This window comes from Tamandua tetradactyla, chromosome 10, assembly GCF_023851605.1.
Source record: "Tamandua tetradactyla isolate mTamTet1 chromosome 10, mTamTet1.pri, whole genome shotgun sequence".
NCBI classification, from domain to species: domain Eukaryota; kingdom Metazoa; phylum Chordata; class Mammalia; order Pilosa; family Myrmecophagidae; genus Tamandua; species Tamandua tetradactyla.
Genome location: NC_135336.1, coordinates 25,142,137 through 25,160,878, shown reverse-complemented (window position 1 = coordinate 25,160,878; position 18,742 = coordinate 25,142,137). Strand labels below are relative to the sequence as shown.

The 18,742-nt window shown below is 35.4% G+C and overlaps 1 protein-coding gene across 2 annotated transcripts in view; it reads right to left on the bottom strand.

The window, feature by feature from the left end:
- RABL3 (RAB, member of RAS oncogene family like 3) overlaps nucleotides 1-18,742 on the bottom strand; it is a 64,716-nt gene that overhangs the window by 15,572 nt on the left and 30,402 nt on the right. For both annotated transcript variants that reach the window (XM_077118211.1, XM_077118210.1), the window contains exon 4: nucleotides 14,141-14,255. In XM_077118211.1, the coding sequence (XP_076974326.1) occupies nucleotides 14,141-14,255 (115 nt within the window). The remainder of the gene's footprint in view (nucleotides 1-14,140; nucleotides 14,256-18,742) is intronic.

Below are 18,742 nucleotides of genomic sequence, written 5' to 3'. Positions count from 1 at the left end.
TCTCAACCCTATTTGAACTCTCTCAGCTACTGATACTTCATTAGTTTTACTTCTTTCCCGACTTTTGGTCAGGATGGAATTATTGATCCCACAGTGCCAGGGCTTTACTCATTCTTCATTTCCCATGCTGCCAGGGAGAGCTTCAGCCCTGGATGTCATGTCCCACGTAGGGGGGTGGGGGGTGAGCAATAATTTCACTTGCAGAGTTGAACTTAGAGAGAGTAAGGTCACATCTGAGCAACAGAAGAGGTCCTCCAGAAGTAACTCTTAGGCATACCTATAGGTAGGTTAAGCTTCTCTGCTACATACATATGCTTCATAAGAGGAAGCCTCAAGATCAAGGGCTTGGCCTATAGATTTGAGTGTTCCCAAAGTTTGACACAGTATCATGGGTTTCCCTGGTGGTAAAGTTTAATAGTTCCATATTTTTTCTCCCATCCCTTAAGGGACTTCGCCAATACTTTTTGATTATCTGCTTAATATATTCTAGGATGTAGCCAGGCTCAATGTTGTTTTATAAATTTGCAGCTTCATCTGTAACATCAAAGTGCAAATACATCTAAAATTTTTACTGAGATCTTAAATTCCTTTCACAACACTGCAGATTTCTTTCTGGTCTCAATACACTGTCTGATTCTCAAATTTAAGAATAAATTTCTTGAATAATGATAATTTTAGTACAAAACATGAAAAAAGCCAGACTGAAGAAGATACTAATGATCAAAGAAATGAGACAGGAAACTGAAAATGCCAACTATGCTTTGTTATATGGATTTTAAATTAGTCATGTGTATTCCTTAGTTAGTCTTTCATGAATCTCCATTTATGTACTCAAACTTATGAGTTTCATAAAACAATTAGGCATCCCCACGTGGAAAAAATCTTCAAAAACCATTCTTTAATCAAAAATAGGAAACAGGTTCTGTCCTGGGTAAGATGGAGTAAGCAAACTCTATTTTATCTTTCTCACTGAATGCAAGTAAAATACCTGGACAGAACATATGACGCAGTTATTTAAACATTTTGAAAAGTTAATAGTAGCAGGCAGATCCAAGAAGAAGGCCAGAATTCGAAGTTTTACTGTTCGGGCAGTGAGATGACAATTTTTTTCCATATACACCTGCTGGAAAGCTACACTTTTTTCACCATTTATACCTGCCAGAATGCAACTCAGCATGAAACCTAAAAGTAGACACTGGTATGGACAGAGACAGCCCTGTGAAAAGTGCTATGGTTCTGGCTCTAGGAATAGGAAAGGGGACTCTAATTCTCAGGGAGAGTGGGGAAGTCCATTATTCCTTTTTTCTCCCTTCTCTCTATTCCCTTATATTCTATTCCTCAAGCAATTCTATCATGAGCGTGTCAAAAGCCAAAACACAATGTGAGCATTCAGGAGCCAAAACTCTAAGGAAGGGAAACCTTCTCTCTGATTGGTAAAGCTGTACTTCCATGAGGATGGGGCCAATTTCCAACACTTTTATTCCTTTCTCTTTCCTTCTTCCACCTGGTTCTGGAAGTGGGTGTAGTCATTTAAGTGCATGGCAAAACAGATGTCCCAGAAGACAGCAAAGAACGGAGGAAAATACAGAGAGGAAGCTTGGGAAAATGAACCCATAAAATACTCTATGAAGATGCACATGTGTGGATATAATCCTAACAGGTCTATCAAACACTTTGAGAATGGAAACAAAAGAGACAACAACCAGATCCCATAGTGATCACTGGGTGTCACACACATGGAACAGATCTGAATCACACTGCAAAGCCTGTGAAAACAGAACTGAAACTGGAAGTTTAGCCCACAGAAGCTCAGATCCAGAGTCTGAAAATGTAATATTCAAGATGCGCAAGATATAGTCTAGAACTACAGGCACATGAAGAACCAGGGATATCTCCACTTGCATGTGAGAAGACAGATGCCAATGCTGAGTTGGCACAGATATTGGAATCTAACAAAGATTTCAAAGAAGCTCATATAGAAAGGCCCTATAAGCAATTACAAACCCTTTCGACATCAATAGAAAATGAGAAAGTCTCAGATATAAAGAAGAACCATGGAGATTGCAGAAATGAAAAATGTAACTCAGTAGCAGATTGGAGATGACAGAGTCATTGTACTTGAAGACAGATCAACAGAAATTATGTAATTTCAACAACAAAGAGAAAACATTTAAAAAGTAAATAGAGGCTTAAGGACCTGTGGAACAATAATAAAAGGCTGAAAGTAATGTTCAGGTCAATGAAGCCCTAGAAAAAGATGACAAAGTGTGCAGTACTAAAACAAATATTTGAAGAAATATTAGCTGAAAAAGTTTGGTAAAAGACAAACCTATAGATTCAAGTCCGGCAAACCTCAAAAAGGATATATCCAAAGAACTCCAAGCCTAGATACAGTATAATCAAATTACTAAAAACTAAATACAATAACAAAAGATTTGGAAAGGAAACAGAGAAAAAATGATGCATTACCTAGGGAACAATCAATCTAGAATACTATATCTAGCAAAAACGTCTTTCAGGAATGAAAAGTGAAATACACTGTTAGATGAAGGAAAACTAAGATAATTTATGTCAGTACACCTGCTCTAAAAAATTGCTGAAGTAAGTTCTTCAGGCTGAAGGGAGATGATATCAGAAGGAAATCTGAAACATCAGGAATGAAAGAAGACCAACATTAATGTTAAATATCTAGTTATAAATGGGTTATTTTTCTCCCAAATTCTTTAATATCTCTGATGGCTGAGAGCAAAATTGATAACATTATCGGATGGAGTTTTTAAGGTATGCAGATTAAATATGTAAGATTAACCAAATACGCACACAGATTCAATGAATGTAGAAGTAACGTATAAGACAGCTATAATATAAAGGGGAGGGTAAAGGAATATATATGTTGATAACATTTCCAGTAGAAGTGGTAAAATAATTCTAAGTAGATTTTAAAAAGCTAAATACATATATTGTAATCTGAACAGCAGCCACTAAAAATATTATACACAGAGATATAATGAAAATCACAACAGAAAAATTAAAACAGAATCCTTAGAAATATTAATGTAATTAAAAAGAAGATAGATAAGGAGAAAAAGAACATAAATCAGAGGGAACAAATAAAAAATAATAAAATGGAAGCCTTAAATCCAAACATAAGAATAATTACAATGAATTGTCTAAATGAGCCAATTAAAAAATGGAGATTTCAGAATGGAATGAAAAAAAATGACCCAACTGTGACCTGTTTATGAGAAACTCACTACAAATATAACATAGGGGAGTTAAAAGTAAAAGGATGACCAATGATGTGGAGCATCTTCTTACGTGTTCATTGGTCATCTGTATATCTTCTGTCGAAAAAATGTCTCTTCAAGTCACTTGCCCATTTTTTAATTGGATTGTCTTTTTGTTGTTGTGTTATAGCAGTTTTTATATATTCTGGATATTAAACCCATATCAGATAATAAGTTGGCAATTATTTTCTCCCATTCTAGGTTGTCTTTTCACTTTCTTGATAACGTTTTTTGATGTAAAAAAGTTTTTAATTTTGTGAGTAAAATATTTCTATTTTTTTTTTTGCTGCTTATGCTTTTGGTGTCATATCTAAGAAATCATTGACAAATCAAAGGTCATGAAGATTTGTCTCTATATTATGTTCTAAGATTTTTATGGTTTTAGCTCTTTTGCTAGGTATCTGATCCATTTAGAGGTCATATTTGCATGTGGTATGAGGTAGGGGTCCAACATTATTGTTCTACATGTGGATATCCAGTTTTCCAGCACCATTTGTTGAAGAGGTCATACTAGATGTATTTTTTAAATTTTTTAAATTGTAAAATAAAACATAAATACAAAGCAAGAAAAAAAAAGCAACAATTTTTAAAGCACACTTCAACAAGTAGTTACAGAACAGATCCCGGAATTTGTCATGGGCTACCGTTCCACCATCTCAGATTTTTTTCTTCTAGCTGCTACCAAACACTGGAAGCTAGACGGAATAGTGATTCAGTAGTCATACTCTTTTACTAAATCCCATTTTCTCTGTTATACCTCCTCCTTCTTCTTTAATCTTTCTTCCAATCTATGGGGATCTTTGGATAATGCCTGTTCTGGCTTTTTCATATTGAGAAGGGGTGTCAACACTAAAGGATAAGGGGCTGTAATTAATTGATAATCTTGGAGAAATTGGTACCATTGAGTTTTGGGATTTATCTGACCTAGAAATCCTCCAGGAAGGCCTAAGTTTGGTAAACTTAGTTACATCAATGGTTAACCTAGTACATGAAACCTTTATAGAATCTCAGTTCGAGCCTTAAGTGTTTTTAAGAGTCAACAGGAGTGATGTTGATTAGGGTTTAGTAAACCAAGGTAAATGGCACTATCTATCTGAAGTTTGCTTAAGAGTAGCTAGCCTCCAGAATAGCTTCTTGATTCCATTTGATCTCTCTTGGCCACTGATGCATTATTGTATTGTACTTTGTTTCCTCCTTTTTAGTCTGGAAGGTGTTGCCCATCCCACAGTACCAGAGCCAGACTCATCCCCAGGAGTCTTGCCCCACACTGTCAGGAAGATTTTCACCCTTAATGGCTTGTCCCATGTACCAGGGAGGGCAAAAATTTTCCTTGCAGAGTTGGGCTTAGAGAGAGGCCACATCTGAGGAACAAAGAGGCTTCCTGGAAGCAACTTTTAGGCCTCATTATGGATAGTCTTAGGTTCTCCTCTACAGAAGTAAGTTTCATAAGGGCAAGCCTCCAAATCCAGGGCTTGGTCTATTTTCTTGGCAGTCCCCAGTGGTTGCGAAGGTTCCTGGGGTTTCCCAGATGGGAGAGTTTAATAGTTTCATATATATATATTTCCTCCCCTTCAGCCCCTCAAGGAATTCTACCAAGATTTGTTAATTAACAGTCCACCATAGGTCTGAGTTGTATCCTGGTATTGTATTAAGTTATACAGAATTACAAGGCCTCATTCCATTCTGGGCTCTAGGAGTTTGGGTTGTTCAAATGAGCTATATACAGAAAGGATGATTTAGATTATATGTTACAGAAAACTTAGGTTCTAGACATAATAACCTCTTTGCCTTTAGTCTCATAGAGTAGATGAAGGTTCCAATTTCTCCACATCTCTCTAACACTCAGTAGTTGTCTATTTGCTTCATCTTTTACTCTGCGTTACAATTTACCTTAGACCCAGCAAGACTGGCTTTGTTTTAAGCTCTAATTTAGGACTGACCTCTTTTTCAGTTATTTTAACTGTTATTATATATAGCTATGCTAACTTTCAGGGCTACAGTACTCCATTTCTGGGTCTTAGGTGCCACAGAGTTACTCAAAATTCCAGCAAAATACAAACTGATACTTGCATAGCTCAGTGTCTCAGAATCTGGAAATTCATTTACAACTTCATACTAAGTATGGCTGCTATAAATGCTTATAATCTAAGCTCCCATTTTCTTATAATTATTTTCTGAAAGAGACCTTAGCATATTTGTTCTTTTGTTTCTGGCTTATTTTGCACAACCACAACTGTCCTCAAGGTTTATTCAGTTTGTTGCATGCCTCTCAACGTCTTTCCTTTTCATAGCCACACCATATTCCATCATATAAGTGCATCACTGTTCGCCATGGTGCTTCTCAGCCATTGTACCTATTTGGCTCCCTCCATTTATTGGGCACCATGGATAATGTCCAAAATAAACAAACCATGTGTTACACTATCCTCACTTGGTTTTACAATAGCAGCACTCACAATTTTAGACAATTTTCATTGGTCCATGATGACAAAGAACCTGCAAACACAATGTCACCAGTTATCAAATCAAAACTACCTCTTATACTTGTTCATCCCCACAATTAGTTGACCCTGGTCTGCTGATGTCGTCCCGTTAACTACTGGTCATAGCATGCATTTTTAGTTTTCCCCTCTACTATTGACTCTTTGTCCACTATTAAAACATTGAAATAGTTCATGTGAAAACTAATTGTAGATTTAATCATTGGGACACATGGCACTGTACATTCCCTTTTGATTATATTCACCTTCAATATGGCAATGTCATTTGTAAACTTGCTAATTAGTTACCATCTCTTCTATTCATTTCCTTGCATTGGTTCAATCTCTTTGGGTAGCTTTCCTTCATCTTTAGCTTTTGTGCACCTCTAGGTCTACTATATTCTACAGGGTAAGTCTGAGATTTACCAGAGTCATAATAGCAAAAAGTCATATAGTATCTGTCCTTTTGTGTCTGACTTATTTCACTCAGCATTGTGTCCTCAAGGTTCATCCACATTGTCATATGCTTCAGGACTTCATTTCATCTTACTGCTGTATAATATTCTATCATATGTATACAACACATTTTGTTTATTCACTTGTCTGTTGATGGGCACTTGGATTATTTCCTCCTTTGGCAACTGTGAATAGTGCTGCTATGAACATCAATGTGCAAATGTCTGTTTATGTCACTGCCCTCAGCTCTTTGGATATATACCAAATATTGGTATTGCCAGGTCATAGGGTAACTTGATATTTAGTTTTCTGAGGATGTGCCAAAGCGTCTTCCACAGCGGCTGCACCATTATACATTCCCACCAACGGTGAATAAGTGTTCCAATTTCTCCACATCTAACACTCAGTAGTTGTCTATTTGTTTCATGGCTGCTATTCTTATAGGTGTGAGGGGATATCTCATTATCATCTTAATTTGCATTTCCCTTATAGCTAATGACAATGAGCATCTCTTCCTGTGCTTTTTAGCCATCTGTATTTGCTCTTCAGAAAAGAGTCTATCGATATTCTCTGTCCATTCTATAATTGGGATTGTTTGTTCTTTTGTTGTTGGGCTGCATTATTTCTTTATGTACACAAGATATCAGGCCTTTATCCGATAAATGGTTTACAATTTTTTCTTCCATTGAGATGGCTGCCTCTTCACCTTTTTGACAAAGTCCTTTGAGGCACAAAACCTCTTGATGTTAAGGAGTTCCCATTTATCTATTTTTTTGCTTTCACTGCTTGTGCTTTAGCTGTAAAGCTTAAGAAGCTACCTTCTTTTACTAGATCTTGAAAATGTTTCCCTGCATTTTCTTCTAGAAGTTTTATGGTACTGGCTCTTAAATTTAGGTCTTTAATCCATTTTGAATTAATTTTTTTATAGGATGCAAGGTAAGGGTCCTCTTTCAAATTCTTTAGGCTATTGATATCTAATTCTCCCATGCCCATTTCATAGTAGGCATTATTAATGGTGTATTAATGTACTTGGCGTCCTTGTTGAAAAATCACTTGGCTGTAGATGTATGGCTTTATTTCTGAAGTCTCTACTCTATTCCATTAGTCTAAATGTTTATCTTTATGCCAGTACCACCCTGTTATGATTACTATGGCTCTGGGATAATTTTTGAAAACAGGGAGTATGAGACCTTCAACTTTGTTTTTTTTTTTTTTTTACCCAATGATTTGGCTATACAAGATCCCTTGGAACTCCATATGAATTTGAAGATCAGTTTTTATCCATGTCTGCATGAAAGACTGCTGGGATTTTGATAGGGAAGTAGTCAAAAACACAATGATGTATCACTTCACACGGACTAGGATGACTATTATTAAAATACCAGAAAATAAGTGCCGGCAAGGATGCGAACAGACTGGAACTCTAGTGCACTGTTGCTGGGAATGTAAAATGGTATAGCCACTCGGAATTCAGTTTGGCAGTTCCTAAGAAAGTTGAACATAGAATTATGATATGATCCAGCAATCCCACTTCTTAGTATATACCCAAAAGAAATGAAAGCAGGGACTTTAATAAATATTTGCATACCAATATCACAACAGCATTATTTACAATAGCCAAAAGGTGGAAGTAACCCAAATATTCTTCAACAGATGAATGTCTAAACAAAATGTTGTATTTATGTACAATGGAGTATTATTCAGCCATAAAAAGTAATGAAGTTCTTATATATGCTACAACATGGATGACCCTTGAAGACATATTCAAAGGGACAAATATTACATGATCTTGCTGATATGAAATACTGAGAACAAGCAAATTAATTGAGATAGATAGATTCCAGGTTATCAGGAAGGGGGTGAGGGGAATGAGGATATATTGCTTAAGGGGCACAGAATTTCTACTTGAGGGGATGAAAAAGTTTGAGTAATAGACATTGATGACGGTAGCCCAATATTGTGAATATAATCAATGTCACTGACTCACATACTTGGAAATGATTAAAATGGGAAATTTAGTTGTATATATATCTATATCTATACCTATACCTGTTATATATATATCTAATAAAAAGTTTTAAAAAATTGCAATGAAAAGAAAATCAAAGAAAAAAATAATAAGTGTTTTAGTTTATAAGCTGCTGGAATGCAATATATCAGAAATAGAATGGCTTTCAAAAAGGGAATTTATTAAGTTGTTTATAGTTCTAAAGCCACAAAAATGTCCAAATTAAGGCACCAACAAGAGGTTACCTTCCCTCAAGAAAGGCTGATGTTGTCCAGAACCCCTCTGTCAGCTGGGAACGCACCTGGCTGGCATGTGCTGTGGTCTCTGGCTTCTAGACACCTCTCAGCTGGGAGGGTACATAGCGGTACATAGGGTACATAGGGTACATAGCGACATCTGCTAGCTTTGTCTCCTCATTTCACAAGGTTCCTGGGGGCATTTTCATTATGCCCAAAGAAAAGATCTCCAAAGATCTCTGGCAGTGTGGGCTCTGTTGGCAATAAAGTTTTTTCCAAAATGGTTTCCTCTTAAAGGCCTCCTTGAATAGATGGAAATACATCTCCAAGGAAACTATCTAATCAAAAGTTACCACTCACAGGGGCTGCAAGAGTAGTTCAGTGGTAAAATTCTTGCCTCCCAGTCCATACACTTCCCCCAAAGACACACAAGTGAAACAAACAAACAAATTCAACAAATGGTGCTGCAAAAATGGGATACTCACATGGAAAATTATGAAATGTGACCCCACCATATAGCATACAAAAAAAAAAATTATCACCCACAATTGGGTGTCACATCTCCATGGAAACAATAAAAAAGGTCCCACCAAGCAATACTGACTGAAGATTAAAGAGCATGGTTTTTCTGGGATACACAACAATTTCAAACTGGCACAGATGGAAAAATCTTTTATGCAAATATAATATAGTATATGCTAATCAAAAGAAAGCTGGAGTGCCTATATTATTATCAGAAAAAGTATATTATTATCAGAAAAGCAAAAGGGATAAATAGTGACATTACATAAAGAAAAAGGGTCAACTGATCAAGAAGATAGCACACTACATATGTAAATACCTAACAGATTTTCAAAATAAATGAAGCAAAAACAGACTGAATGGAGGAACAGACATATCCACATTATAGCTCAAGACTTTAACACTCCTCTCTCAGTAATCAAACGAAGTAGTAGACAGAAATTATGCAAATATATAGAAGAAATAAATAACACTACCAACCACCTAGATCTAATTCACATTTACACAACATTTTACCTGACAACAGCATATATATTCTTTTCAAGTTCATGGAACATTCACCAAGACAGACCATATCCTTGTCTTAAAACAAACCTGAACAAATGTAAGAGAACTGAAATCACATAAAGTATGCTCTTAGACTTGATAACTAAGTAACATATTTCTAAATAATTCATGAAGAGGTCTCAAGGGATATTAGAAAATATTTTGAAATGTAAAATATAACTTATCAAAATTTGTGGGATGCAACTAGAGTAGTATTTAGAGGGAAATTTATAGCACTAAAATGCCTATATTAGCAAAGAAGGTCTCAAATCAGTAATCTAAGGTTGTAGCTTAAGAAACTACAGAGAACAAAATAAACCCAAGTAAACAGAAGAAGAAAACAATAAAGAACAGAAATCAGTGAACTTGTATACAGAAAAACAATAGAAAAATCAATGAAACAGATGAAACCTGTTCTAGTTTGCTAGCTGCTGGAATGGAATATACCAGAAGCGAAATGGCTTTTAAAAAGGGGAATTTAATGAGTTGCTAGTTTACAGATCTAAAGCCGAGAAAATGTCCCAATTAAAACAAGTCTATAGAAATGTCCAATCAAAGGCATCCAGGGAAAGATACCTTGGTTCAAGAAGGCCGATGAAGTTCAGGGTCTCTCTCTCAAGTGAGACGGCACATGGCGAACACAGTCAGGGCTTCTCTCTCGGCTGGAAGGGCACATGGCAAATACGGCGTCATCTGCTAGCTTTCTCTCCTGGCTTCCTATTTCATGAAGCTCCCCAGGAGGCATTTTCCTTCTTCATCTCCAAAGGTCACTGGCTGGTGGACTCTCTGCTTCGTGGTGCTGCAGCATTCTCTGCCCTCTCTGAGTCTCTCTGAATCTCTCATTCTCCAAAATGTTTCCTCTTTTATAGGACTTCAGAAACTAATCAAGACCCACTCAAATGGGTGGAGACATGTCATCCCCTAATCCAGTTTAACAACCATTCTTAACTAAATCACATCAGCCAGGGAGATGATCTCATTACAGTTTCAAACATACAGTATTGAATAGAGATTATTCTACCTTTACGAAATGGGATTTATATTAAAACATGGCTTTTCTTAGGGGGCATACTTCCTTTCAAACCAGCACAAAACCAAAAGCTGGTTCTTTGAAAAGATCAATAAAATCAATAATCTATCAGGACTGGCAAAGATAAAAGGAGAGAAGAAATACATTACCAATATTGTGAATGAAAGGATAGCACTACAAGCTGTGCAGATTTCAATAAGATAATAAGCAAATACTACAAATAACTCAGTGCTAATAAATTCAACAATTTAAATGAAATAGATCAATTTCTTGAAAACCACAAACTATCAAAACTCAACCAAGATGAAATATATAACTTAAATAGTCCTTTCTTTAATAAAGAATTAGAGTAAAGAAATTAAACCTGTAGTTAAAAACTTCCTGAAAAAGTAATCTCCAGGCCCAGATAGTCTCACCGCTGAACTCTACCAAATATTTAAAGAAGAAATAACACAAATTATACACACTATCTCCCAGAAAATAAGAGGAAGGAACACTTCCAACTCCTATAAAGTCAGCATAATCCTCACATTAAGACCAACCAAAGACATTAAAAGAAAAGAACACCATATACCATTACCCTCACAAACCAGACAAAAATCCTCAAGAAAATATCAGCAAATCAAACTTAGCAACATATAAAATGAGTAACAAACCATAATCAAATAATGCAAAGCTGGCTCAATATTTAAAAATCAATCAATGTAATCCTCCATATTATCAATCTAAAGAAGAAATCCATATGACCATATCAACTGACAGAGAAAAAGCTTTCAATAAAATTCAATATTTATTCATCATAAAACTTTCAGCAAATTAGGAATAAAAAGAAAGTTTTTCAACCTGACAAAGGTATCAACAATAAACTTAACAGCTTTAACATCATACTTAATTACGAGAAGACTGAATGCTTTCCCCCTAAGTTCAGGAGCAGGACAAAAATGTCCACTGTCAATACTCAAAATCAATTATATTTCATCAGACCAGCAAAGTAAAATTTGAAATTAAAACTAAAAATATATAATATGAACAAAGTCATGAGGCAAGCAATGATGTGAATGAATGTGTGGGACATTTGATGATAAAATAAGCTAGAAACAAAAGAACAACAAAGATATAGTCTCCTTTAGAAAATGCTTACAAGAAAACAGGGGCCTAGATTGTAAGCTTTTATTTCAGGCACATTTATCCAGATGGGTAATTATTATTATTTCTGGATTTCGAGATGCTGAGGGGCTGAGAGATATTTAGAAATAAGAATGAAGCCGATCAGGTAGTGCTAAAGTAATTCAGAACAAAGGGGTAAGGAAGACAATGCCTATATTTTAGAACCACACATACTGTTTGAGACCAAAGGAAAAAAGGTTTAATTAGTCTGGAACCGAAATTTTCTGCAGCACATAATTTCACTCAACGTATCTGTATAGCTATCTGTACAGCTCATTTGAACAACCGAAACACATGGAGCTCTTTAATCCTGTATAGCCTAATGTAATACCTGTATACATTCTAGAGTATATTAAGCAGATAATCAAAAACTATAGGCAAAGTCCCTTGAGGGCTGGGAGAAAAAATATGGAACTATTAAACTTTACCATCAGGAAACCCCCTGATACTGTGTCAGACTTTAGGGATACCCAAATCAATAGGCCATACCCTTGATCTTGAGGCTTACTCTTGTGAAGCTTATGTAGGTAGCAGAGAAGCTTAGCCTACCTATAGGTATGCCTAAAAGTTACTTCTGGAGGACTTCTTTTGTTGCTCAGATGTGGCCTCACTCTCTCTAAGGCCAACTCTGCAAGTGGAATCATTCCCTCCCCCCTAACATGGGACATGACATCCAGAGGTGAAAGTCTCCCTGGCGACGTGGGAGACGACTCCCAGGGATGAACCCAGCCCTGGCACCATGGCGTCAACAATTCCATCCTGACTAAAAGGGGGAAAAGAAGTGTGACTAATGGAGTATCGGTGGCAGAGAGAGTTCAAGTAGAGTCAAGAGGCTACTCTGGAGGTTGCTCTTATGCAAGCTTCACTTAGACCTTGCTACCTATCATAACCTGCCAACCCCATTCAGGACCATTCCAGCCAATTCTAAAGAATACCCAGGGCAATATATATAAGAATCCTCAAGGGTTCCATGTTCTAGTATAACTTTCCAAAGGCCTACAATCTCCAGATGGGTCCCTGGACTGGATGGGTCCTGAAATCTAGAGGGCCTAGCCTCTCCAGAGTATCAGACAGTTTCATCTCCCTACCCCATATTACTCATAGAACCTTCCAACATAAGAAATGTTGGCGCGCCCATGGCCCAAACACCCCTAAAGAGAGTGATAGAAACATCAAAGGTAATGGTGGAGTTATACAGAGAAGATAGGATTTAACAAATGAATATGACTGCTGAATCATTAAAGTGATATCTCCTTTAGTCTCCAGTATCTTAGAGCAGCTAGAAGTAAACACCTAAAATTGTGGAACTGTAACCCATGTCAAACTCTGAAATATATTCTACAACTAGTTGTGGGGCTGTGCTTTGAAATTTATAGCTTTTTGTATATATGTTATTTTTCACAAAAAAAGAAAGAAAAAAATTCGATTGTGGTGATAAAAAAATATTCAAGCCTTCTAGCCTCCTATATGCTGGAGTAGCAAGAAGGAAAAATCTCAGAGGATCGTATGGTAGCCCATGACAAACTATGGGATCTGTCTTCTAACTATCTGTTGAAGAGTGCTTTGAAAACTATTGCTTTTGTATTTCTTTGTTTTGTACATATGTTATACTATACAATAAAAAAGTTAAAAAAATATATACATGACATTTACAATAGCTTCAAAAATATTCATTAGTTAAGTATAAACTTAATAGAACATGCATATGATCCATATGCTGAAAAGTACAAAATGCTAATAAAAGAAATTTAATTAAATGTAGAGACATACTGTGTTCATGGATTGGAAGACTCAAAAGAGTATAAAGATATCACTTTTTCCCAATCTGATTATGGATTTAAGATAATTTCAATAAAAATCCCAGCACAATTTAAAAAATCAATATAGACAGGCTAATTTTCAAATTTATATGGAGAGGAATTGAACTAGAATAGCTGAACAATTTTGAAAAAGAACAAAGCTGGCAGAATTGTACTACCTAATTTTAAGACTTACTATAAAGCTATACTAATCAAGATAGTGTAGTACTGGTAAAGGAATAGATATATATCAGTGGAACAGAAGGACTCCAGAAATAGACTCATTAACTCAAAATGGATTGCAGACTTATATTTAAACCCAAAACTATAAAACTTCTAGAAGAAACATATGAGAAAATTTCCATGACTTGCGTTTAGGCAAGAAGTTCTTAGATATGACACCAAACGCGTAATCCACGAAAGAAAAACTGACAAATTAAATTTCATCAAAACAAAAAAATTTTGCTTTGTGAAAGACACTATTAAAAAGACAATCTGCAGACTGGCAGAAAATATTTACAAATCAAGTATCCGACAAAATGTTTTGGAGGTTGTACTCTTATGATTGCTCTAACATTTAAAATCAATTGTGAAGTGATTTGGACTTACCCATTTGTTACCAAGACTCCGGTTGGTGCCAAATCTCTGTTGAGGGCTTCCAATGACCAACGGTACAAATTCTGGGATGATTTCTTATTTGTTAAGTCATGTACTAAAATAATACCTAAAATAACGAAAACAATGTCAGTACTGTAACAATTCCTTTTAATTTCATAACTGACAAACTGAAATTTAGAAAATGTGAGCATTAAGTTGCTAATGATTCTAGCATTCTAGTATGACTAACTGAAAGATAATTATTTTTAAAAGTTTCTTTACAAATAATTATTTTCATTACAAAACTTTGCCAGTTATACAACTTTCTTTATTATATAAAGGTTGATAAGATATCACTAAACTTTTATAATGCTTTTCTTTTCTTCATTCAATACACTCTCTGAACGACTACTCTGGTTGTTTCTAGTTGTAGGACTACATCAATAAAGAGAATCAAAAGCACTTCAAACACATAAGAAATCATACTCGTTCAAAAAGTTATAGTGTTTCTCTACTGTATACAGGCCTGTCATAGACATCAGTATATATATTATCAAACTTGATAAAAATAGTATTAGGTAATAAAATTCTATTAAAATGTTGATTCAATTTGGTAACATTGGTATTCTTTGAGAAAAGACAGTGCTGTTGATCACATGGGCCAAATCAAATAAAAAATCTAATTTTCTAGTTCTTTGAATTAATGTTTAGCTATGTGAGCTTGCTACCTATAAGAGATTTAGTTAATAGAGCAAAAGGAATATTCCTCTAGAAGGGGGTAGAATAGATGGCTAGCCAAGACATATGAATAGTAGAAAAAAAGATGGAATTTTGAGAGACAGAAAAAAATATATAATGAGGTTCAGATAGACAATAAAGTAGAATCAGTTAAAATTCTATAGAAAGGTAAAGCAAAAGCAAAAAGAAGATAAAAGAGAATTCTTTAATGCCTAGTGAGATTTAGGATATCACTTTCCTATATTACTCATATTCTATTATGAAAAGAGGATAAGAAACTGATGATTCCTCCATCTTCCAGATGCTAAATACATCAATTTGGAAAAGGTTAGAAGAGGAAGAATTATTTGGCTCCTGTAGTTTTTACAGACATCTGTAACTAAAGTGCTTGTTGTAGCTATAGCTGACATTCCAGCTAGTCCAGATAAACCTGCATGTATCTTTCCTGGCATCAGGAAAAAACAGAAATCTGACATCTGGCCCAATATCATCTGTACTCACTGTACTTTCTTCAAAGAAGGGTTCTATTAGGCATCAAGGACATATGATAGAGAATAGACTGAGGAAATGGAGGTTCAGAGAGGTTGAGTAACTTGACCTAAGTCACATGGTAAGTAGAGTAACCAGAATTTGAATTCAGGTAACCTGATAGGAAAAAACTGGGGAAGGCAGAATAAAATCTCATTTTAGGGCAAAAGAATAGTGGGTACACCTTCCTCATTTTCCATGGATAAATATCACAAGACTATAGGTGAGACTTTTGGTTGAGGAAGTTCAAGGATGACAAAGATCTAGTGAGTTATTAGATAGACATGGAGGAGTTTATTTTTGAAGTTCTCTAGTTGAGGTTTATGAGCCTTTAATGGTATTTGAACACCCATTTTCCTTATTTTTCCTCTTTCATTCAGACTGAGAGTTTTTGCTTTTTAGCATATATTTTGATTCTGATGAACTAGAAGGGCCAACGTGGGGCACAGTTAAAAGGAGTCAGGGTGACAGGTGACTGGAAAGAGAGAGAGGTAGAGACATTTTTCAGTTTTCCTCCTGGGATTACCAGCCTGGTTCACCAGAGTGGAAAGAAAGTAGGGTATTAAGATACTACTAAGACTAAAGACTGTGTATTTGATTAGAGTGATCCTTATGCTCTGTCTCTTAAGAACTGAGGATGGTAGATGGACTAAAGAACCTTGACTGCTTCTTCCAAGAACAATGTTCCAGAGCTAGGATGAAGAAATATAGAACAGGTTTTTCAATAAACGTTCTAATAGGGTTTTTTCTTTTTTAATTTTAAGAAAAAGGAATATATTGTCTATTCTTCAAATTTAATACAGGATATACATAATTCTTTCAATAGTATTAAAGGAGGAGATAAATCACTATTGTATAGTACATACAGAAAGAATAACCAAGTAAATATGTATTTAGATTAATTTCTTCATCATTATAACATCATTAGTTATAAGTTTGTAAGTCAGAATTCCATAGTTTCTAGGATTTCAATGGCTTTTATGTTCATTATCTATGAATAAATTTTATCTTCCCTTTCTCCCCAAAAGATCTAAATGGCAAAGATGATATATAATCAAACTTCCCCTTTTCAGAGCAGATTGACATAACTTTAACAAGTCATTTGTCTGATAAATAATCCACATTTATCACTTGATTCCAGGTCTCAACCAGGCTTCATTTCCTTCTCTCCTTTGTCTAAGCAATCATCTAACACTGCACTAATCTTACATTATTTTTTTTTCTCATTTATATACATGCGATCAATATTTGCCATCATCATGTACTTTCCTGTACATATATATGATGTCGGCATATATTAATATCATCAACTTATAACTGTTGTGTTTCATTTGTAAATGTTTTGCTTCTTCAAATAGATTTTCAAACTTTAGAGAGAGAGTACTAAGCTAGATGGGACATGAGTTTGAATTCAACTCATTCTAAATTCTATAGCATGTATCCACTGGCAAGAACCTTCACTGTTGTAGTATACAAACATCTTATGACATGGGAAGGTATCGAAAAAGGAATATAAAGAATGAAGAAAGTACTCAATGAACACAATGCTTACCTAATGTTGAATGAGATCTAAGTATAGTATCAATGAGATCCTATTAATAACTATGTTAACTAGGAGGAAAGGGGTAAGATGCAAAATGTTTTGGTATGTTAATAAAAGACAAATTATATTTCACAGAAAAAAAGATTTAAAAAAAGTGACAAGGAAAAAATAGTTAAAGAAGCTCTATAGGCAAATCACAGGTGTCAGCAGTTTAGTCCCCTGACACAGAGAAGGCACTCTGAACTATAATTATATACTCCATCTAGAAGCCTGCTCCAGGTTTTTTAATATCTATAACTGCATGAAATTTCTGCACCCCTAGAAACACCCTTAGGCAGCTCTTTTTTTCCCACAGCACATTTATAAAAATCCTTTCAAATTTAAAGCAAAGACTAGTTATATTTAACGGGGAGTGTGGATGTATTTTTTATGTTGATATTATTTTAAAAAATTTTTGTTGACAAATCTTCACACACATACAGTCTATACATAGTATACATAGTATATTCAATGGCTCACAATATCATTACATAGTTGTGTATTCATCCCCATGATCATTTTTAGAACATTTAAATCACTCCAGAAAAGAAAAATGAAAAATTCATACATCCCATATACCTTACTCCTTCTTCTCATTGACCACTAGTATTTCAAGCTACCCAATTTATTTTCCCTGATATCCCCCCTATTATTTTTTTATCCATGTTTTTTTATTCATCTGTACATACCCTGGATAAAAGGAACATCAGGCACAAGGTTTTCACAATCACACAGTCACATTATAAAAGTTTTACTGTTATACTATTCAAGAATCAAGGCTATCTATATAACGCAAAGAATAACCTCCAGGATAACTTCTTGACTCTGTTTGAAATCTCTCAGCCACTGAAACTTTATTTTGTCTCATTTCTCTCTTTCCCTTTTGGTCAAGAAGGCTTTCTCAATCCCATGATTCTGGGTCCCAGGTCATCCCAGGATTTCTGTCCCACGTTGCCAGGGACATTTACACCCCTGGGAGTCACGTCCCATGTAGTAAGGAGGGCAGTGCGTTTACCTGCTGAGTTGGCTTAGAGAGAGAGAGGCCACATCTAACAACACAAGAGGTTCTCTGGGGGTGATTCTTAAGAATAATTTAAAAACAGGATTAGCTCATCTTTTGCAGGAATAAGTTTCACAGGGGCAAACCCCAAGGTTGAGAGCTCAGCATACTGATTTGGTTGTCCCCACTGCTTGCGAGAATATCAGAAATTCTCCAAGTAGGGAAAGTTGAATATTTCCTCCTTTCTCCCCAGGCCCCCAATGAGACTTGGCAAATAATTCTTGATTCACTGCCCTAAGTACTCTGGGATATATTAGGGCATCACACGAACCTAGACAAACCAATAAGATCTTATGCCCTATTCAAGATTCCATGTATTTGTGGTGTTCAACTAAACTGACCATACAAATTAAAACAGGTAATGCACTACCAAAAATATAAATTTTGCACTAACTAACTATCTCTCCTTTTGGTCTCACACAGAAGTTGAAGTTTTAAAACATGGACGATCTCATCCTTTACCCTGTATTATGATCTATTCCAGTCCTATCCAGATCAGCTTCATTCCTATCTCTAGTCAAATACTGATCCGTTTTTCAACTTTTCAACAGTTCCTGTATAGGGTACTGTTGACTTTCAGAGCTTCAGAGCTCTAACTCTGAGTCTAAAATGTCACATAAATACCCGAAGTTTCTGGAAATGACCAGGTTATAAACAAATAGCTCAGTATCTCAGAATTTAGAAATAACAGTTAAAACTTCTAAAT